The sequence below is a fragment of the Bombus pascuorum genome, chromosome 1 (assembly GCF_905332965.1).
Source record: "Bombus pascuorum chromosome 1, iyBomPasc1.1, whole genome shotgun sequence".
Lineage (NCBI taxonomy): Eukaryota > Metazoa > Arthropoda > Insecta > Hymenoptera > Apidae > Bombus > Bombus pascuorum.
The window spans coordinates 32,204,256-32,227,715 of record NC_083488.1 but is presented as its reverse complement, the minus strand read 5'-3'; the positions used below and the strand labels follow the sequence as shown (position 1 = coordinate 32,227,715).

The following is a 23,460-nucleotide window of genomic DNA, read 5'->3' as shown; positions in this document are numbered from 1 at the left end:
TCGTTACACCGGCAACGGAAAGTTACGTTTGTCTAAGGGGAAATCTACTTTTTCTTACTACCGGAGCTAACTATAAGGAGTACGGCGAAACAATTATATATTTTGTACGGGAATGAAATTCAGTACGCGTTGAAACTGAAATGTTTATTTGCCGGCAAAACGGAGGAAAATATTGAAAATAAGAGATGGTTTGGAACATGGTCGGGGCTTGCTGTATATCTTTTCATTCCGTTGAATCTTGTGCTTTATGCGGTAAAAACAGGGAATGAAAGAGACGCGAAGACTTAAGAAAATAAAGCGGTCTCGGTGCTGGTTCTTCGAGTTGAAATCATAACGAAGCGTGTAAAAGTCCGTGGCTTGGAACTTCTTTCTGTCTTTACGCGAGTATATCTGCAGCTGGTTAGATAGTTGAGAGGAACAACCTTGTTGGCGGTTAATACGTGAAATTACGTTTTCTCGTGCAGGGAACACAGGCTAACAGCGTTTTCTACTCTCCCCTCCTACCTGGTCCGGCTTTCCTTTTGCCGCGGAACTTCGATCGTGAAACCGCCCTAACAACATTCGAGAATTTTACCCGTGAAATATGCAGATTTAACCAGCAGACGGAAATGCTACTGGAAATATTATAAACTTCAATTTCTTCGTACGTAGTAAAGATGTTAGAAATAAAAACTTTTCGACTGTTAGTCACTGGATTACTTTCTATCAGATTCTAGTCCGATATGACGCATCATTTTTTATAGCACGCGACGATAGGCTATCGCCCACCATGAATATAAAAGCGAAAATGCTAATAGCTAAATTTGAATACGTACATAAGTCAAATATATTTAAACATCGATACATTTTTGATATACAAATGAAAAATATAAGTCACGTTTCTCCAATTTTTCTTTCCATTAAAAAAATTTAATACACTGTCAATTAATTTCACGTAAAATCTATCTCGATCCGCCATTCATTTGTACGCGATGTTACACATTTGTATTATATTGTTACTAGAATTTGATTAAATTGTCCCGATTGTTATGACCGGTAATGTAAATTCATATCGTCAAAGAAAGAGAAAGAGAGCGAAAAATTAATACGTATGTGGCACAAAGAAAGGTCACAGGACAGCGTGGGTAGGCGAATCCGCTATAAAATGAAAAAAATCTCGGTACACGGAAAGAACATTACGGTAAAAGAAAAAAAAGGAGCTGGTAACGCAAAAAGAATTTGATCCCAAACGATGTATTATAAAGTTAACATCTCGACAATGTCGACTCGAGTACGCACTGTTAGACGTCTCCGAATTTATCTTTTCCACCTAATTCTGCGGTTGTTCGGAAATTTCCATTTCTCCTTTCCAGCTTTTACATTTTTTTGTCTTATTCGTCGTTGAGAAGCTTATAAATCCTTCTCGTCACGGATACGAGTTTGGAGTGAGCGGCGAGCGTTAAAAATGTAATAGGCTCGTACGGAGGCTTCATTAAATATTTGAAGATGAACCTTTAAGAGTCTCGACGACCGGCACTACTCACGATTTTCTAGAACGTTCGTCGAGTTCGTTCGTTGCATAGCCGCCTGCATAAAATGGCATTCGCTATACGTTTAACGCCAACGTGACCGGACTTCACGTTAAACGCATCACCAGCAATCTAATCTATTATCTCGTCGCTCGTTTACGAGCTTTGCCACCGACGCGACGCCTTAACGTCCCAGGAATTTCTCGCAATTGTCACTCTTCCCGCATCAGGCCTTTTTCACTTCTGCTCCGGATGAAAACACGCGTTTGATGCTTACGCGATGAAAATTACGTTGGAATAGTTAACGGAATATTTATAAACTGCGAGAATATTTATTAATAATTTAGTAAGCGTAATTTATTTTAATGTGTTTTATTTCTGGAAATGATTTTGTTCATTAGTACCTCACGTGAACATGAAAGTCACAGTAAGATGAAAAACAGAATGCACGTTTCGTGAGATACTCAAAATTAGAAGATTAGAACTAGAAGATTGGAATAACGTCTATGAAATTTACGCGTTTCACGTGGTTGAGGCGTGCTTTCTTGCGTAATTGCAATGAAAAGCTTTGAAACTTGTATAACGCACGGGAAATCTACATCATTTTCCAGAGCAATTACATGTACTTAATTATCTTGTACGGTTTCCTTCACGTTGGAAATACGAGCTCGTAATTCATCGCGAAACCTATGTTAAACACGTTTCATTTAAATTCTGCTGTTTTGTAAATATCTGCTATATGATCGTATAAAGTGTTTCTTTCAAATTCGTTCACGTATGAGGAATTTTACATACACACGGTTATCGATAAACAGAGAAAACAATGACGGGAGGCAAATTAACTTTCAGAATCGAATATAGTGGAATTGTATTTATTTGAACGAAATTTTAGTTAATGCCTGATTAACTTGCTGCTTCGATTCACTTATCTGAACGCGAGCTCGTATTATGTAAACGAAAAATGGTACGTTTCTGTTACATAAACTCCAATTATTGTATATAAATTGTTTGTCCCCTGACAAGATCGAATAAATGGAGTTCTACCGTAATATTCATTGGGTATATCCCAGCGTGAACTCATCCGATATATTATCGTTGACGTTTTCGTCAACGTTCGTATTCGAGTTTATGTTTCGGGGCTTTAATGTTTTTCATAAATACTTAAAACAACAGAGTGGAAAAGAGCAAGGGAAAGAAAGGTTGGTGTAAAAAGGGCGCAGCTGGATCCGTCTCGGCAATAGTCGTTTCTGTGATGAACTAATACATAAGTAAAACCCTTCTCTAAGTTCGTAAACTCCCAAATACATTCGTGCGTCTCTCGCCCATTGCCACACAGACGAGAAACTTCCTTCTGCCTCGTTCTTCTGTTTTCTTTGCCTCGATCTTCAATTCCCTTCTCATTCTCCCCCTTTGTCTCGTTCCGGGAATACTTGAATTCTCCCACTGTAATTTTTTCCTTAAATAATAGCAATTGAAGATAACAAGTGAAACAAGTTGTAAATATCAATATATATTATTAAAACAGTACCTCAGGAATTTCTCTTCTATTCTTTCTCTGTGGACACGTACCACTGTTTTTAAATTTTCTATGGACCACTATTTTTAAATAAACGCTACCATTTTAAGGGGAGAAGGTACGAATAAGATTTGAACTGTTCGAAGAAGTTTAATCGAATCTTATTTCATCGTACGAAAACTTAGCTAAATGGCATGCAAGTTGAAAAGTCAACAAAAATAGAGCTATTACGTTTTCTCTGTGTGGTTTTCCTGTAGAGGATAAGCATTTTAAACGATCGAGCATAAGGTAACAGAGAATGGTGCCAAAATTCTTTGTAAAATGTGAGAGAGGCGGATCTGTGTCTGACGTATGCAAATGTAAAGCAGTAAAATTGAGAGAATGCGTGCATAGATATATCTCCCAGTGTGTAAAGCTATGATATGGTACTATAAAGGTACTACGATATGACATTACAAAGTATATTAGTGCTGGATTATACGTAGTGTACAAGACTTGGCTGTAACTAAAGATAGTGCATCCTGGTTTTGTATTACAGCTTTGTAAATACGAGCACGTGTGAATCGAGAGCACATACAATTAACGTACATACAAGCCGGATACACGGATTGTAATACGTATTAGCTGCTTTGGTAAAATTAGTTCGCGGTGCTTGTTCATTTTATTTCCTCCCGTACCTTTAAACGTCTCTCGGTACCGAATTCAATGTAATTTATTTAATTCTAGAATTCTATTTGATCGACCAATCAATGGCGTTCATTATTCTACTTGTATTTTCGACTAACGTAATATCGGAATTCAACAACGTGATTTAGTCAAACAAAATTATCAAAAGCAGTCGTTTGAAGTGAAACATCGTTGTAGTTGTTCAGTACACTTCAAAGTATTGCTACAAAATATTACATGTAACCAGAGAACTATAATCATATTACGTGCCATAAATCATTACGATTAAGTTTTACTATCTCATGTACGATATAAAATTTATTAAAAAGACAGTTCAACTATGCAACAAAAAAGTTCGATTTTACACCAATGAATTACAAATACTCGTTTGGAACTTCTTTCGTATCTTTCAGACACGCTTGTCAATTTTAAGATTTTGTTAAACGATCGCTAATCGATTTCTCTGTAAAGTTAATTTCATCCAATTATTCGAAATTCCTTGGAATCTAACGGATCGGGGATTAAAACTCGGGGACAATAGCATCGTCGTCGCAATCGTTGAAGTCGCAAGCGGGACTCTTAAATCCGAAGACTCGCAAAGAACTGGAAGCAACCGAAGCGAAAGAACCAATTACAACGAATTACAAACGGCCTGTGCTTCCTTTTTCGTTGGCGCTGTTCGAAACAAGATGGTATCGGCTGGTCCTGCCAATCGATATCTCTCGTGCGGCCGATTCAATCGTCCGTGATTGTTGCCCTGCATTCCCGGACTCCAACTAAATCTCATTCTCGACCACGGTTCTTCGTCCATTCTGTCCATAATCCTTCCCCTTCTTTGTTGTCTTCCTTCGTTCTCGTCCCCCGGGCATCAAACGATGATTACATCCCGAGACTAGAGGGTTAGAAATCGGGTCACGTTCCAAAATCCTCTAACTCGACCATAGCATCGCCTGGTAAAATATCTTCGTGGAAGATGGGGCGATCGTTTTGATCACAGAGTCAAAGATCACTGGCAGAACGAAAATTGATATGCTGCCTCGGATTCAAACTAAAATCTTCTTTTGCTTGAGCGAAGATTGTTCATTAGCTGTGCTTTCAGGGTGCTTTGCATTGCTCATCGAATTTCTCGTACGTTGGAAACGATTGGATGACTTGAAATTAGATGCTTTTTGGAGAAACAGAGATAAAGAGTGAGGAATATTTAATTGCGAACAGTTATTGATAGACTGTAGACGTTTATGTGATCATTTCACATTTTTATTAATACGAGTGAAGAAATATGACAGAGATTTAATTCATTAATAATATTTTAATTTATCCTGATTCGTTTAAGGCACTGCTGTGAATACTTTCAAAATATCTAATACATACATATATTTTTGTAATTTAAATAATTTAAATTTCTTACGAATGAGTAAAAGTAGTTATGATTATTAAATTGTTAGTCGACGATTGCGATAATTAAAGGTAATATATCTGATGTATATGAAAGGAGTTTGTATCGTTCTAGCGTTCTATTGTTTGATTCAATTTCGAAGTTCCTGGAATCTTCATCGACAAAAAATGTATTAAATTTCTTTGTTAGTTCAACGTGCTACGTATATATACAACACATGGTAGTCAAAGAAAGGGAAATTTCTCCGCGCGATCCTCCGATTGGATGGCTAGGGACTATAGGTAAAATCGTTTAGAAAGAATTTCCTTAAGAACCGACACATTATGGGAATTTCTACCCGAGGCTTCAAGAGACGTGTACGAAAATGTATCCGAATTCCTGGAGATCTTTCAAAATATCTAATACATACATATATTTTTGTAATTTAAATAATTTAAATTTCTTACAAATGCGTAAAAGTAGTTATGATTATTAAATTGTTAGTCGACGATTGCGATAATTAAAGGTAATATATCTGATGTATATGAAAGGAGTTTGTATCGTTCTAGCGTTCTATTGTTTGATTCAATTTCGAAGTTCCTGGAATCTTCATCGACAAAAAATGTATTAAATTTCTTTGTTAGTTCAACGTGCTACGTATATATACAACACATGGTAGTCAAAGAAAGGGAAATTTCTCCGCGCGATCCTCCGATTGGATGGCTAGGGACTATAGGTAAAATCGTTTAGAAAGAATTTCCTTAAGAACCGACACATTATGGGAATTTCTACCCGAGGCTTCAAGAGACGTGTACGAAAATGTATCCGAATTCCTGGAGATCTTTCAAAATATCTAATACATACATATATTTTTGTAATTTAAATAATTTAAATTTCTTACAAATGCGTAAAAGTAGTTATGATTATTAAATTGTTAGTCGACGATTGCGATAATTAAAGGTAATATATCTGATGTATATGAAAGGAGTTTGTATCGTTCTAGCGTTCTATTGTTTGATTCAATTTCGAAGTTCCTGGAATCTTCATCGACAAAAAATGTATTAAATTTCTTTGTTAGTTCAACGTGCTACGTATATATACAACACATAGTAGTCAAAGAAAGGGAAATTTCTCCGTGCGATCCTCCGATTGGATGGCTAGGGACTATAGGTAAAATCGTTTAGAAAGAATTTCCTTAAGAACCGACACATTATGGGAATTTCTACCCGAGGCTTCAAGAGACATGTACGAAAATGTATCCGAATTCCTGGAGATCTTTCAAAATGTTTAATACATACATATATTTTTGTAATTTAAATAATTTAAATTTCTTACAAATGCGTAAAAGTAGTTATTATTAAATTGTTAGTCGACGATTGCGATAATTAAAGGTAATATATGTGATGTATATGAATGGAGCTTGTATCGTTCTAGCGTTCTATTGTTTGATTCAATTTCGAAGTTCCTGGAATCTTCATCGACAAAAAATGTATTAAATTTCTTTGTTAGTTCAACGTGCTACGTATATATACAACACATGGTAGTCAAAGAAAGGGAAATTTCTCCGTGCGATCCTCCGATTGGATGGCTAGGGACTATAGGTAAAATCGTTTAGAAAGAATTTCCTTAAGAACCGACACATTATGGGAATTTCTACCCGAGGCTTCAAGAGACGTGTACGAAAATGTATCCGAATTCCTGGAGATCTTCGGATCCTTTTAGGATTCTTAGGTATCCTCTCTCGCATAGCACGTACTACGCTTTGCACTTTTCATCGAAACGCGCTGGAATATCGAGGTTTAAGCCGATTTCTGATCTTCTACGCGAAGCTCTGCCTGCTTGGATCAGCTTTATCCGCTTCTATTCGAAGATGTCCACACGTTGAACTTTGCACGACTATCTTTTCTTCTGCGACATCTGCGATAGTAACGGTTGGATAAAGTTTCAACGTATTTCTCGCCCAAGTTTCGACTTATATCGTTTAACGATTATTTGCAGCCTTAGCTGCAAAATTAAATTTCGTCCTTTTCTTCCGGAATACTTCGTTGATTAAACGTAGAGAAAGACGAATAGAATATAATAGAATCGTCTGCGATATTATACGTTATTCTTTGTTACTTTCTTTGCCAAACGATAGATTTCTATTAAAAGAATATGAACGTTTATGGAAAATTCAAATGTATGTAAAACTATGTAAAACGCGAAATGCAATATGTAAAAATATACCATAGATACAAAGTGAAGCACTTGTTATAGGTTACGTGCAGCGTGCGAGACAGATCTTCATTTAAATACTATTAGTTGCGTTAATAAAAATATAAATCTGCGTAAACATCCGCAGTCTGTCAGCGACTTTATCATCGATCGAGATTTCCGTGATCGTTTCATCACATTGATAAAAGTAATTTGAAATTTACAAAATCCTTCTCAAAATGAATCGCTCTCTGTATAATTTACTTATTCAACATCGAAATTGCCGAATTATTGATTTGTAAAATTTAATAACCGAATATATTTGAAGCAAAATTTTGCCTTTTACTTTCTTCTGCGAATCCATATTGGCAGAATTGATCGATTTATCGTCCTCAACCACTCATGCGTACTCCGTTAGAAGTATTCGTAATAGATCAGAATTATCAGAACTTTATATCGTAGCAAATGCTTTATATCACATCGGAACGAAAATGGGACGAGAATTAAATTGGTTTAAGAAAGAATAGTCGATAAGAAGCGGCGAGAATTGCTGCGAGCAGAGTTTTCGCTCGGCTCGGTGAAGTGGGAAAATTTGCGAAGTGATTCGGCCAAGTGAATTCCGGAATAAAACGGATGATCGGGACGCTTTGATTCTATCGCAGCGTCGTTAAGAAAGACACTACGGGGGTGGCTAAGAATCGAACCGTACAAGTTCTTTGATAAATCTGAGGCCCCTAAGAACCGAAGGGGACCAAGAGCATACGGATTTGCGAGGACACATTCGCTTTTATAGGGTTACTAAAATTTCACGAGGATTCTCTTTCCCTCTATCTGCTAGTTCCAGTTCAGAAATATCAGTAGACATTGGAAGCACCGTATGAAACTAGACTAACTTTGGCTGGCTTTCGAACGATTAAGAGATTACGAAATTGGTCGATTAAAAATTGTATTAAAATACAGAAATTATTTCAAGATACTAAATACAATGACGATATTCCTAATGGTAAATTCAAGTAACTGTATTTTATGTGAATTTGTACTTTCATTTGCTTCGTTTGAATCAAAAATAGTAAAACAATTTCTATCTTTATGGTTTTATGTTCACAACGGATCATAAAACATTGTGAAATTGTTTAAACGTGGCGTATTATTATATTACGCGCAAATTATACGATTTAAAAATTACACAAAAATTATAAATCTTATAAATATTATTGGAAATGGAGTTTGTCTCGTTGAGTATAGAGTCGATCGATGGTAAAATATGAACATCAATTTCGCTTTAAAAGCGTAACAAAAGTTTTGCTAACTCACCGTCCATGTTCCACGGAAGAATCCATTTTACTCGCTCCATCGGAGGGCATTTCCATGTTCGTGGTGTTCTCATGTTTGATTTGACGGTGAATTCTGGAAAACATAACGCAAGCAAATTATGTAAGTTTAATGTGGCGGCGTCTCCGGAGATCGGAACTATGAAGGAGATCGTGTCCTGAATTTTGCGTTCACCACTTCCGTATTCTCCGCAGGGAAACGAAACCATTCGATACATATTGTACGGAGTGTCACGTACCTTTTCCAGTTACTCCCGCATTTTAGATTCAAAGAGACCGTTTTCGTCTTCGATACGACTTTAGCGTGCGACGCGTGTAGTTTCGTTGAATTCCTCTGGTTTCTTCCCTCTGTTAAATCGAAAAGCGTACACGTTCTCTTTTTCAGATTTTCCCGACGACAAGTAACAAACAACGAGTAACAAATATTCTCACGTTCGTTCGTTTCAATTGTTCTCGACGAACGTCCGTGACAGAGCGGTTAAAAAAAGTTCAGCCTGGTCGAAGAATTGCTTAAATGCTTAGACAACGGGTATAACTTTACCCGCGAACGGTCGCGTGCAAACGGCACCCAAATACCTGTTGCAGCGTGGAAAATTTGCGGCGTAGTCCCTGTCAACGTTAACTCGTATCGTTCTCGACTCTTTTCAAACGTCACGGGTCCTTCCGGGCGGACTGCGAACGTCCGAAACGACAGTTTGATTGTTACAGTGATTTTGAAACCAGTACCGATAATAACTCTCCGCTAAATCCAGACTGCGACATTCGTGGATTGGAATATCCACACAACCGCTTTTATTTAGCAGCTGTTACTTAATCGTTACGGATTATCTAACGAGTGTATGTATAAGCAAGTTCGAAATTTACGCTTCGTTCGGGTCGATCGAGTTACCTGAATTCAAGCAATCTAAATTATAAGTAACTTGAAATCTCGTAAACGGCGTGAAATTGACAGTTATCCGATCATCCGTCGTCTTACAACCGAATAATTTAAAAAATCTTATCCATATGAATCTGTTAGTTTACCTGGCTTGTGTCAAACAAAGTTGAGATCTCCTCAACTATTCTTTTACTTGAGAGGAATAACAGTTGCTAGCTTTATTGATATTGGCTCCTTAAATCTACTTTGTGAAAATGTATTCAAGACAGTTAACACGTGAGACGTTAATCTTGATAACACCTACTATTGTACGTAATTTTATAGTACTTTTTCCCAGGCTGGAGATTACAAGATCGACAGTTTTATAATTCCACTATTTTTATACATGATATATCATCGATCGCATGACGTTCCTTGCCAGTACAAATGGCAAGTTTAACATCCGTTATAGCAACCGTAATTAATCAAGTATATCAAGTGTCGTCGCATACACGTACCACTTGATCATCCGTGTAATTCTGCTCATACCAGACTAGCTGATCGAGCGGACGAGTCTCTGCTCCACATCGACATTCCCTTAAGCCAGAATACGTATATCCTAACCGGGTTAATTCTCGACAAAATCGACACGCTTTTGTCTGCTTTCATGTTCCGTTGATAATCTCTCTGGCTTCTGGAGACGTTCTCCGACGTAATTACGCTTCAGACGAGCTGATCCCTCTCAATAGAAACGGCTGGTGAGAAGCCGAGAACAGAGTCTTTGAGTCATTATTTCCGCCGACGTCTGTTCGGTCCGATTCGACGTCGATTCTGTTTCTTGTCAATTCAGTTTGTCTATTCTTTGCGTATAAATACGAGCGGCCGTGCAACGAAACGCGATAATTTGTCGGATACGCGCTGGTATACCTGTCTCTTGCAGCTCTGCTTCCTTGAATATGGCGAACGTTCATGCGTTTATAACTGCCACGTTGCAAAACTGCAACCCCGTGCACCCCTAATAAGCGTACGCGGACATTGAATGGATTATAACGTTAGCGTTTGCGGTCACGTGGATTTTCGTTTTAATCGCCTGCTCGTTAGAGGATGCACGAAGCGTCCGCTTGTTGCTTTTGTTGTTTGTATGCCTCGACCATTATATTAACGTTATTTTGTGTCTAGGTAGATTATAGGCGAGAAGAATAGCGTTAATAAGTTAGATTTAATTTGCTGTTGAACGTAATATGCTAGTAAATATACTTTTATTTGTACAAAGAGATATGAATTTTTTTAATGAAACGAGAGAGGACTAAACAAGGGAAAGATATAGTATATACGTTGTTGTTGAATATAATTCTGTATTATTACGTCGTAATAGGTTTTATGTAAACTGATGTGAATAATAATTTTCGAGACACGTGTACGTATCATGGTCTGTAGAATTATTATGTTACACAGTGTTTAACGAGCACTGTAAATTGTTCCTTTCGTATTTTGAATAATTTATTATTTACAATTTATCGTTCATTTTAAACGATTCAATTTAAATACTCTTTATCGCTTCGAACGTTTGTATTAGATACTTTCGAGTACAATTATTCCACATCGTTACGAAAGCACGAGGAAATTTGATAATTACACATGCTGCCCTCGCTTTAACATGCGTTTAATGCCATTATTATCGCAATTAGTATTCTGTATTAATATTGAAGAACATTTATCACGCGTTATAACGTAGTGTACACGATTTCATCAATTATTATCCTGTTTCAGCATTCTATCGAGCGATCCCTATACTAGGTTTCATATTTAAACGAAAGGAAATGCTTCTCTCTTAAACTTACATCACAGTTCATTATCGCTTAATATCGTTTCAATATGTAAACATCGATCAATGAAATAACTCGCATTACGAAAGAACTTGACGAGACAAGATTCATACAAAGTTTGCAAGATTTTCGATCCGGGCTGGAAAGAGTGATGTAATTGGTTAACTCGATTTAATCGCAGTAATTGCGAGAACCGTGTGCGGCGAAAGGGACGACGAACAGGTACGTTGAAGCATCGAAGGAAATCCTCTCGCTAAAGTCCCGTGGTCGTGTAAAATCAGGGGGATTCCGGTTCATTTGTCTTTGCGGAAACTCTTCGTAACGACCTTGAAGAAATATCAAACTCCAGGGACTCGTCTTTCCAATCTTTAGCCTTGCCCTTCGAAGTTCGCGCGACTAAATTAGAATGTCGATAAGTCGTACTTTGTAGAATTTCGCGGTGCGTGTCGGTGTAAGGGAGATGAAATAAATTAACTTAGGAACATTCGTCAAGTGCCATTAACGCATAGAATGCCACGTGTATCTTTTCCCATAGAATTATCTTGGTCCATGTTGAGGTTATTAGATGTATGTGAACAAAGGAACGCGTGGATAAATTGTAAGGTAGAAAATATATTTTAAATACTGAGGTGTAAATACAAGTCTGAAGTCTAGCAGTGTTACCCTATGACTGAAAGCCCTGAAACCAACGTTGCCTGTGTACTGTTTATGGTCTGCCTTCGACCCAGTCTTTTGTCTATACTAAACGACCAGATGTAGAGTTTTCTTAGAAGTGGTGACCACTTCAACAGCCCACCTTATACGTCTAAGTATTCGTATTGTAATAAAATTGTAAATAAGTATACGAGAAATAATAGCGAAGATGTACAACAATGAAAAGATAAAAGATAGAAAATCTGAAGTAGCTGGTATTTATTTGATGGAGCAAGAATCTGGCAACGTCTAATGGCAAGGTCTCTCCTTGTGACAAGGTAGTAGAAGAGGGAACGGAGAAACGGTGACCCCTTATTAAGGGTTCCTTTGTCGGTGATTTCAGCTTATGGCGGTCGGTCTTTGCATTTCGGGACGAAACTTTAACGATATTCATACAAAGGGGGAGATGATATGGCGGTCGGTCTGGTCCGGAGGCGTGGGATCTGCAAATGAGCACTTTTTCCGCGCAATTCCGGCAGCCGGTGTTATTTTACTGGCTCGAGAGCGAAATAAAAGAAAAAGAAAGCCTGGCAAAGTGATGGAGATGTTAAGGCAAATATCCTCTCCTTCGACCTTTCTGTTTCGCCCCGGTCGCATACTGAGTTTGTTGAGATGCGACGAACCGTGAAAGACGCTCGTCTTATCTTCAAGTCGTGCGCGAGATACTTCGTCCACCCGTCTTCTTCTCGCCTTCTATTTTACCCTTGTTCCCGAGTCCTTTACCACCCTTATCCCAGACTCCCTTTCGTCTTACCTCGTCTATTTCCCCGTTACTCGATAGTCCGGTTTACTCTCGCGGTTTCCACACGGTCGAAAGTGTGGGTGTTCAAGCCTGTTCGTTTGCGTTCATCCTTGCATTATCCTTTGTGAACCGGGATTGGACGCGCAGCCATCCCCTCTTTCCTTTGTTACACTTTGATCATTATCTTTGGTGCGAGCTTCGCTTGATATTATGGGTGTGAGAAGTTAATTCGCAATTAACACGTTCACAATCCGAGGAAAATGCAATTCGCCCTAATACACGTGGGAAGCAATATACGTAGATAACTACCGTCGTATAAAACGGTATAATGATTACGAATATTCAACGATATTTACGAAAGAATATATTATATGTAATTATATACTCGTGTCGTTTGCGTGAAGATGAACAAAAATTGAAAACATCGCAGGAACAGTCAGTATTTACACATCTTTAAACGGTATGAAACGCGCAATCGATTGAAGATATTTCCTGTAAAAATAAAAAATAATTATACCAGTAGATCGCAGAGAAGTTCCGTTTGATAGTATAATTTGAGCATGACACGAGAAGGTGTGAAACGATGCTCAATTATCATGAAACAGCAAAGTTCCTTTTATTTCACGGGAAACGCTTGAAACGAGCGAATGTGTTAAGCGATAATTGACTGATTCGCTTAACTACAAATCAGCGGCGCATTGCGTTTAATTAATGAGCCGCGCCCGCTCGATGCACGCGTTGATTTCTGAGTTTACGTGTAAACGCTCGTTTAAATAATTGCTGTGATTGATAAAGCGTTCGCGTTTAACGTTCGCTACTCGGTACACTTCGTTGCTTAAAAAATACTGCCTTTAAAATATCGCAGCCGAGCCGGTTTCAAGGAATTTAACTGTTGGCAGGTAAACGTATTTTTTCACACTTCGTAAACAAACTGGGTCAGCTGTAAACCAAATTCTTTTCCTGTTCTAAGCTTTCAAAAAATCTGTAAAAATTCTAGAATATTCGGTTCCAACAAACGTTTCAAACTCTTTGAATAGAAATAGAAATTCAAGGAAAAGAAATCAGGGGTTGTGCTCGAATTATCAGCGACCCAGTTTATCAACGAACAGTGCAACGTGGAAATTCCGTATTTCATTGGAAATAAAATGTACAGAAGTTACAAGTTATTTTTGCAAAGTTTCTGCGTAATATTTTACTGTCTTTATGACGATGGGAAATTTTATTAATTTTCACTTCCGACGTAATTCAGAAGATAATTTTGAAGTACGTAAAAGTTTGAGGTAAGTTGAAGAAAATATACCAAGTACCAAGATTATTTTTTCTGAGACGAATTCGGTGTTTCTATATCATTTGGAAGGTGCAATAATAACCCATGCAGTTACAGTAATCGATATAAATGTCTGAAACAGTCAATGTACGTTTCCAGACAGCTTTAATATTGCATTAAATTGCGATATATCGACCGATAATTCAAGATAAATCAATGTCTCGCGTTGATTCGATTCGCTTCAATCCGCGAGCATTCGATGTAGATTTTCATTTCTTTTCCTTTTAATCCAGTTGAATGGATTCCTCTCCCGCGAGTTCGATGTTCCTCCACTTCTTTGCCGTGAGATCTCACCGGGAGAACCCGCGTGTAGCACAGAGAGCGACTGAAGTCTGATTACTATTTGCAAGCAGTTTGCGTCAGAACGGATCTTCAGTTTTAATGCCGTCACTAATGGATGCTAAAATGAATATAAACATTGCCGCTGATCCGCTTTAGAGATTTCTCGACGGTCCTTGCCGCTTGAGAGTTTCCTGCGTTCCAAACAACTTTGCTTTCTCGAATGAAAGGTACCTAAGTACCTTGAACACGTAGTCGACAGTCAGCGTTCGCTATTGTCAGTCGAAGACTTTTTTCGATTTAGATTTTACTCGGAGGAAATTCATCCAACATATTTGTTACGTCGAGTAACACTCTCCTCCACCGGACCACCTACCGCGGGCAGGCTGGCAACCAGATGTCCGCACATTATCGCGGCGCGCCTTCAATAATCTCAAGGACCCATCCTTATTGTTTATGCGGGAAATATTCGTTCCTTTACGGATGGTGCTGTTGCGTCGCGAGGTTTAGTATGGATCGTGTTTCTAACCGTCGCCAGCGGTCCTCCGGCGCCGTATATCAATACAATGTATCGACGAGTGTGTTGTCACGTAAAATAATAAAGAAAAAAAAAGAAGAAGAAATTAAAAAAAGGAACTTTTATTTGCGATACACTTCCGAGCTCTAGGCGTGATTGTTCAAGACTGACTTGGATGATTTTGGGGTGAGTATTTAAATTCTTTTGTTCGTGGGAGTGGGAAAAGGCTTCGGTCATATATTTCTGAGAACGTATAGAGTGACCGGATGTTATCCGGTGCTTACTTATGCTAAGGCGCTTGGAATTTCGTTATCTTATCGCTTTGTTTAGTCGGATTTTGTCTGCGGTATTTCGTACGTGACAAACACGTAGTCGACAGTCAGCATTCGCTATTGTCAGTCGAAGACTTCTTTCGATTTAGATTTTACTCGTAGGAAATTCATCCAACATATTTGTTACGTCGAGTAACACTCTCCTCCACCGGACCACCTACCGCGGGCAGGCTGGCAACCAGATGTCCGCACATTATCGCGGCGCGCCTTCAATAATCTCAAGGACCCATCCTTATTGTTTATGCGGGAAATATTCGTTCCGTTACGGATGGTGCTGTTGCGTCGCGAGGTTTAGTATGGATCGTGTTTCTAACCGTCGCCAGCGGTCCTCCGGCGCCGTATATCAATACAATGTATCGACGAGTGTGTCACGAATCAACTTTCCTTTTTGCCATGTGGTACGCCAGATGTGACGGTCCTTGCGAGATTCCCCGTAGTCCGGACGCCAAGACCTATCTATTGTTCTAATAACTCGCAGCAGGCCTAAGAAGACGACATAAACCGAATCTGTTCAGTTTCAGTTTTCTTCACTTAAACATTTTCGGTTTATGTTTGTTGCACTCGACTCTTACCTAATACGGAGAAAGCGGGTGTCTGGCAAGATAAGACTTTTCCCATGAACAAGGATGCCCACGAGCCATATCTAGCTCTCCTTGTCTTTACTACCTAATTCATTTACCAATGGGCATCGCGGATCGTTACCCTCACTTTTCCACCAAAAAGTGTGGACAACGAATCCGCGTTCTGAGTTCCAAAGGGAACACCCACACCGAGCTTTCTTCTTTGATGGTACGAGACCGTTCAAACAGTTCCATTTTTAATTCCAATTCAGTTACAATATTGACCTTTGTAACAAAACACTAAGTCTAAAGAATAAAGACTATTCTACAAATCAACAGTTGTGTAATTATTCAGAAATTACGTGACAAGTGTATGGTTGCCGCCTGGCTGCGAATTCCAGAGACTTCGAGTGAGATCTGGTTAGTTCCACGAAGAAGTCGGCCTACGTAAGCATCGGCACGTGCGGTGGTGTGATCCCAGGGTAGTGGGGGTTGTCTCCCCGAAAGACAAACAATCGGTCTAAGACAGTCAGTCGCAATCGAACAGTCTAACTCGTCAGTCGCAATCTAACATTCTAACCGATCAGTCGTAGTCAAAAACTCTATCTGTACGGTCGCATCCAAATCAGTCGCATTTTACAAGGTCTCACTCGAACATTCTAGCGGTAACTTCCGATACGATTAAAACCAATACTTTCTGTACAAGTTGTAAGTGGCAACCTGATATAAATATATATATACATATTCTACAACTGTAGAATACAGTTGCATTCATTGAACCACCCCGGTTATCCTAATCGAAACACGGGGAGCGACCATTTCGCGGCGTCGATTACAAGAATCGTAGCGAGAATTTACGCCTCTCGCTGACGCGTTTCCTCAAAATCGCGTCTCTCCGCGAACGGTCGTAGCATTTGGTCCTTCGAGCCGGATTCAGTGTTGGTGAAAAAGTGGACTTATCTGTGACCATACAGTGCCACGTGAATCCAATATAATAATAGGCGGAAGCGTTACCACCCCAGCGAAGTCAGGTGCATCACCTTCAAAGAAGTACAACCCGTTGGTCGAGGAACGCAAGCACGCAACCTCCCGCCGCAGCGGGACAATCATCAACATCGCAAGTTACAACCACTTCAACTTGACTACCAATTTGTCACCTTCGGGAAGGATCACCTTCTTCGTGAAGCGCACGTCGTTCACAATCCGCTGCACAGTGACAAGCGATATCTTGCAGCCGGAACAACTTCTGTCTCATAACGCAACTACAAGGTAAGTTCATTCAGAGTATCGAAATCAGTCATGGCTCCCAATCTGGAAGAGCGCAGGAACCAATTGATGCTAAAACGAGAAGAGTTCCGAAAGAAATTGGAGGCATTTCGCATATTACTCAACAATTATGAGAAAGGGACATCGATATACCCCATCCGACGTAATTTGAGGGAATTAGAAGTAGAATTCACCGCGTTCAGAAAAGATCAATGGGAATTAGACGATATGGATGAGAGTCAAACACAGCAGGACCGCGTGGACTTACAACAGACGTTCTATATTATCTTCGGACACGCGTCTGCCATCATTAACGATGCAACCAACCAATCAGAGCCAACAAGCCGAAGTCTGATATCGAACATTTCATTGCCGGAATCCGTCGAGTTGCCGACAATTCAGTTACCCACCTTTTCGGGAGCCTACGAGGATTGGCCAGGTTTCGCGGATCAATTTCGCTCCACGGTTCACGATAACCCTCGTATTGACGACTGTAGACGATTATTGTATCTCCGTTCTTGTTTAACGGACGAAGCAGCTCTCACTATATCCTTGTTGAGTAACGTAGCAACCAATTATTCAGTCGCGTGGGAACTATTAGAGAAAAGGTATAACAGACCAGCGAAGATCGCAGAGAGACACCTGCAGGAGATAATCGACACAGGCTTCTTATCGCGTACAGCACACCTAGATTTGCAATCCTACACGACCAAGTTAGAATCGCATTACAAGGCCTTAGAAGCTCTCGGACAACTGACCGTAGATTCCGTACTATTATATCTGTGCACCTCTAGATTAGATCGGGAGACCTATCTCATTTGGAAAGAAAAAATACTACACACACCATTCCCTACATTCAAGGAATTCCTCAAATTCTTGAACGATCGGTGTCGAGTCATCGAATCTCCAAGAACGACGCGCCAGACACGCGGGCACGCATTTGTCACGTCGCAACCGTTGTCACCTTGTCCAATTTGTCATGGACCACACAAGATTTGGACTTGCAGAACCTTCAGAACGAAAACCATCGAGGAACGTTTCCAGGCCACCGAAGAAATATCAGCGTGTACCAATTGTCTGATGACAGGACATACACTTTCACAGTGTACCGCCGGATCCTGTCGTATATGCGGACAACGTCACCATACCCTTCTACATAGATCCGTCGCTCAAATTACGGATCGAACCATTTCCAGCAACGGGGCACCCGCGACGACACAGATTTTCAGGGTGTGGACTGGAAATCTTAAGCGAACGATAGAACCGAAAGTCTTAACGCCACTCACGGCAAAAGCTAGAGACTATCTGGAAACCCATGGAAACTCGGAAGTGAGTCGAACATCAGAAGGGTATACTACTGAAGATGAAGAGTTTCCTTATGAGATATGATAATAGACATTTAAAAAAAAAAAAAAAAAAATTGTTACTACCGTTCGCGGAGAGACGCGGTCTTGAGGGAACGCGTCAGCGAGAGGCGTAAATTCTCGCTACGATTCGGCTAATCGACGTAAATATTCCAATTCGCAGCATTAAACACATTTTTCAAATCTGCCGGTCGGAACAAAGCGCAACGCGTTAATGAACGCGATCGAGACCCGAGCAACCTCAAATGCGTAAATGTAATCATCGTGAAAGTTTAAAATCTGAAATTTATGGGTTTCAAAACCTGTAGGATATATTATTTATCAAAATTATATTTACTGTATCTAAAATTTATCGAATGGTTTGGTAAATGAATTAAAAAGAATATTCTTTTATTTTCCTGGAAAGGAATCGTTTACAAAGTATCGCTCTTTGAAGAATTGATAGCGTAATGATATCCCTGACTAATTAATCGATATAAATGGATAGAAATTTAGTTCAATGAATTTTGAAGTTCAAATTGTTCGAACGAAACACCAGCTTCTAAGTGGTAACGATTGTGGTACACGAGCATTATAAACAACTGCATCGTGTAATGCGCTTTTTGTTCGGGAAATAGTTCCGTTCAATCGAGCAAACTTTTTCCCGTAATACATTCAGCCTGCGACGCCCGACAATTCGAACTCTCATCAATTCATTTCGGTGTGAACCGTTCGGACAAAAACACGAGTTTTCGCTTTCATACGTCCGGTTTGTTATATTTAGATTAACGTATTGATTTATTTTTCGCGAATGTAACGACCGTACAAATTTGTAGTCTATTCCAGGCGCGATGGTATTTTTGACAATGGTTGTGAAAGAAGATCCGACCGTGTCATTTTGTCGTCGTAAAATATCGCTGGCACGATCGAACGAATGCTCGTTGGTTCGTGGATAACGCGAAATGTGACTAGTGTCAGCAACTTTTTCGAGATCATTTCAACCCATCGATCTCCATTGAAAAATAATCTCGTCCAGTTACCCTTCTAATTAATCTGATATTACGTTTCGTTTCCTGTTTGTACGCAAATGCTCAAAATCATAGAAAGCTTCCATTAAAATAAAGAGTTAACATAAAGATCTTCGTGAAACTATACTGATACAGGGTGTCATAAATTGTTTCGACTCGCAACATGTACGAGGAGTATTTGATATATTTGATCGATCAATTCCATAAATTGAAAACTACAGAAAATCGATGATATCGCAAACTTCGTTTCTTAAATTTACTTTAGAATTTACTATTACCTATGTGTATGTCACTTTCTTCAGGTATTTGTTTCTCTACAATGAAATCGAGAAATGGACAAAACGTAGAATCAACTTGGCTTCTGGCGAACTCGTTTGTAAGATAAATTTCTGACATCGTTGTGAAAAGACGCAAAATAAATTATTCGATATAACAGAACTGTTTATAACTTTAGAAAATATGTCTCGAACGACAATTTTACATATCTGACCCTTTTTTCTCGTTTTGCTGTTTAAAATCGAACAAACACTCTTTGCATACGTGGCCACGTATTTCCCGACTTTCTGTATCTTAAAAAACGTTCGAGAGATATTACCGAAGATAAAAAGAATTTTGATCGAAACCCAGTCATTTTCCCTACGATAATTCCGACTTTCGCTAATTCAGCGAAGCGTTACCGAGAACGTCAGAGCGTAGTCTAACAGAGAAGGATCGAATGGAAAAGTAGTTTTTCGCGCCATATGTACGCCCTACTTTTACTTCGGTTAACAGGGCGATTTATCCCCGCGAAAGCAATGACTACCGCAGTTTTTTGGGTAGCGCTGCAAATTTCTGGCGTTCACGCGCGTTCCACCAGCGTGGAATACGAGCGCGGATGTCGGTAGGCGAGGGTTTGGGAATGAGTCGAACGATTTAGAAGGGGGAGGGTGGTGTGGTTAGAGGTAGGATGGGATGGTAGAGTTAGCGTGGCATTGTCGTTTTTCCGAGGATTCGATGGAGTAACAGGGAGTCGGATGCGGCGGGGGTGTAGCACGACACAGGCTGGCGTTATTCCAACGGGGAAAACATTTAAAACAAAACCTGGTCGGTCCTCTCGAGCGTTGTATAGCAGACAGCTCCTGGTATGCAGGACGTATTCATTACTATCAAAAATATGGCTGGCTGCGTATTATCTACGCGTCTGCTGATTCATATTTACTCGCCAGATATCGGAGACTGCGCATGTCTTTTTACCTTACGAGAATAAACGTGCAACCGATGTCACGTTGTGCACAAGCCAGAAGCGTTGATATTCTTAATATATGAAGTTAACAATGCGCGAACATGTATATGCTTTTGCGTGGATAAGTTTCAGTATAGATAAACTCGTAATGTATGTATGTTTAAATTAAATTTTGAACCACGTTACAAATTTCATAAAAATATTTTTTTCAATATTTCAATAGTCGACGCAAGTATAGAAATAACTACTAGCGAAATATTACGGTAGAACATTCATCAAGTGAAATAAACGTTTTAACGTCAGACGCATATATATTTCATACGTTACTGTATCAGAGATGCATAAACAATACGATTCCTCGCGTCATTTCGACAAGAGGGAAATGTAATAACTCTCGATTTATTCTTCGACATTGACAATGATTTACCATTATCTCGCTGCTTGCTTCTTAACGGAATAATTCTTAATCTTAATACAAGTTATTATTTTATTTTTATTAACTTATCTTGATAAAAGTGGACTAACGAAGAAAAATCTTGTTTGTCTTCGTATTTCATTGATCCGTTACGTAGCAACGTGCGATCAACAAACAGTTCTCTGTATTTACGGTTCTCATTCGCTTATTTTCTTGATAGGTGCGCGCGTGGTTCGCGTGCGTCGTGATTCACACTAGCAAATTTGTTTCCCGTCGAAGGGTGCACAAGGGGCGTAAAAACAAAGCAGGCGAGGTGCACTCGTAAAATCGAAATACAGCTGTGCAGAATTTCAAGCGACCTTGCGAAATTAATACGAACACGTCGTTAAAGCGGGACAATTAAATTTCAGGAACAGGTGATTAAATAAAACATTGTGCAGAGCTAAATGAACCGTGCACCACGTTTCGAAACTAAAAATTTTATCGCGGGATCGTTTAACTCTCTTTCCGACTCGAAAATTACTGTTGTTAGCATACATTGATACTTTCCAAGTCGCAACACTAAATGGTGTTCTCCCATTCAGCGAGCTACTATGGTGTCTAGTCATTTGGCAGAAGGAGATTTTGCAAAATTTAGAACAACACGAAAATATATGTATATAGAAATTACGTCATATTTATTGCAAACATAAACTTGGCAAAAATCATGAAATTATTCAAACGTCGTTAAAAATTATTTCTTCTGGCAATTAAGTATTATGTGCATACCATATATTTTTCGTTACTTCTACAAAATTTTACAAAATATTAGTAAATCCAACGTGTAACGAAGAATATGATTTGTCGAAACGTTGGTAATATTTAATTTAATTTTCTACCATGGCCAACCTTTGACTCTCTTTATTACAGATCATTAGAGATCTGTAATTTTCTTTGTTCTAAATTAATTTGGTTTTTAAAATCCATTTAGAAAATCTCACTTTATTCATTATACAGCTATCGACTCACTGATTGTTATAAAAACGAGTCTGATATAACTGTTTCGTTTAACGATTGTATCGAGATATGTATGATGTTTATGTATTAGACTAGGTTAGACGCGTAGTAGTAATACTTGTATGTAAACATCAGTGTGTGGAAGTACGTATGTGCGCAGCGTCTCGAAAACAAATAAATGTAAACTGTTTAGTCGGTTAACAGTCGGGTATGGAAGAAAGTGCTGAGACAAGTACAAGCGTGTATCGATGAATATCATTGAAATCGTTTATCAAATAAATATATATTTATTCTAATATAAATTCTAAGCGTAAATTTAGTGTTCCTATACCATTATTTCGGCTATTAAGATCCAAAATTCTCAACAGATTGAAAATAAACAAGTACTGTATCTAAGATTAATTACTTCATGAGAGGCTTGAAGTAATGAAATTAAAACTCGGATTCCTTTCGGAGACGAGTGAGAATAAAAATATAAGTTATAAAACTGAAACTCTAAGAGATAAAATAAACTAAATAAATAAGATAAATAAATCGTAATACTATGTAGACAAAGAGTTACTTTAATTTACGAAAATCGATATATTCTTATCTGAACACTCGCTCAATCTCTTTCATTACAATCGATTTCCACGTTCAATCACTGGATCTCTATAATGTATAGAAAGTTCATTCTTCTCTGTAGCGCTTCTAACAATGCCAATTATTTGCCGGAAAAGGAAGAGCGGAAACGAACGGTCTGTGGATAAAAAAATATCAGAGTACAAGACGAGAAAAATCGAAACACGGAAATACAGTTTCGATAATTGATAGCAGAATATGGTGACTCGTGAATACGTTTCGAAACATACAAATTCGTCGATTCGTTAAATATATGTCGAAGTGATACGATTTTATCATACGGGTCAGTGTATTTGGAAACAAAACGGTACACGTACAGATGATGGATGTACAGATATTTGATTTAGGTAGTTACATGTATAGAGGCGTTTTAGGAAGAGCATTTGGATCGATCGGTTGAAATTATCATGCGATCAGAGGATGGATTACTAAATATATTTTTAGGTATAATGAGTTCGTGTATCGGTTAATCAATCGGAGATAGAGTTTACCTTGCTGTGCCGTTTAGACCATTTTCCATCTAATTTCTTTATCATTCTTAGAACATTTTTAAAGTTTGAAAGTAAAAGAGAAGAATCGTTGTCGATGTAATCGTGTCATAATCCAGAATCCTGCATTTTCGTGTATCGGTTAATCGATCGGAGATAGAGTTTACCTTGCTGTGCCGTTTAGACCATTTTCCATCTAATTTCTTTATCATTTTTAGAATATTTTTGAAGTTTGAAAGTAAAAGAGAAGAATCGTTGTCGATGTAATCGTGTCATAATCCAGAATCCTACATTTTCGTGTATCGGTTAATCGATCGGAGATAGAGTTTACCTTGCTGTGCCGTTTAGACCATTTTCCAT

General features: G+C 38.7%; 1 protein-coding gene across 5 annotated transcripts in view; it reads right to left on the bottom strand.

Annotated features, from left to right (window-relative positions):
• Positions 1 to 975: 975 nt before the first annotated feature.
• LOC132910579 (uncharacterized) overlaps positions 976 to 23,460 on the bottom strand; it is a 75,697-nt gene continuing 53,212 nt past the window's right edge. For 3 of the 5 annotated variants that reach the window (XR_009658796.1, XM_060966361.1, XM_060966352.1), the window contains 2 exons: positions 8,573 to 8,665; positions 976 to 2,951 (listed from right to left, as the gene is read on the bottom strand). Coding sequence is in view for 3 of the 5 variants with exons in the window: in XM_060966361.1 (XP_060822344.1) it covers positions 2,650 to 2,951; positions 8,573 to 8,665 (395 nt within the window). In the remaining 2 variants the exon portion in view is untranslated. Of the gene's footprint in view, positions 2,952 to 3,145; positions 4,856 to 8,572; positions 8,666 to 23,460 lie in introns of those variants that run through there. The other 2 variants (XM_060966369.1, XR_009658795.1) reach the window with 2 other exon arrangements.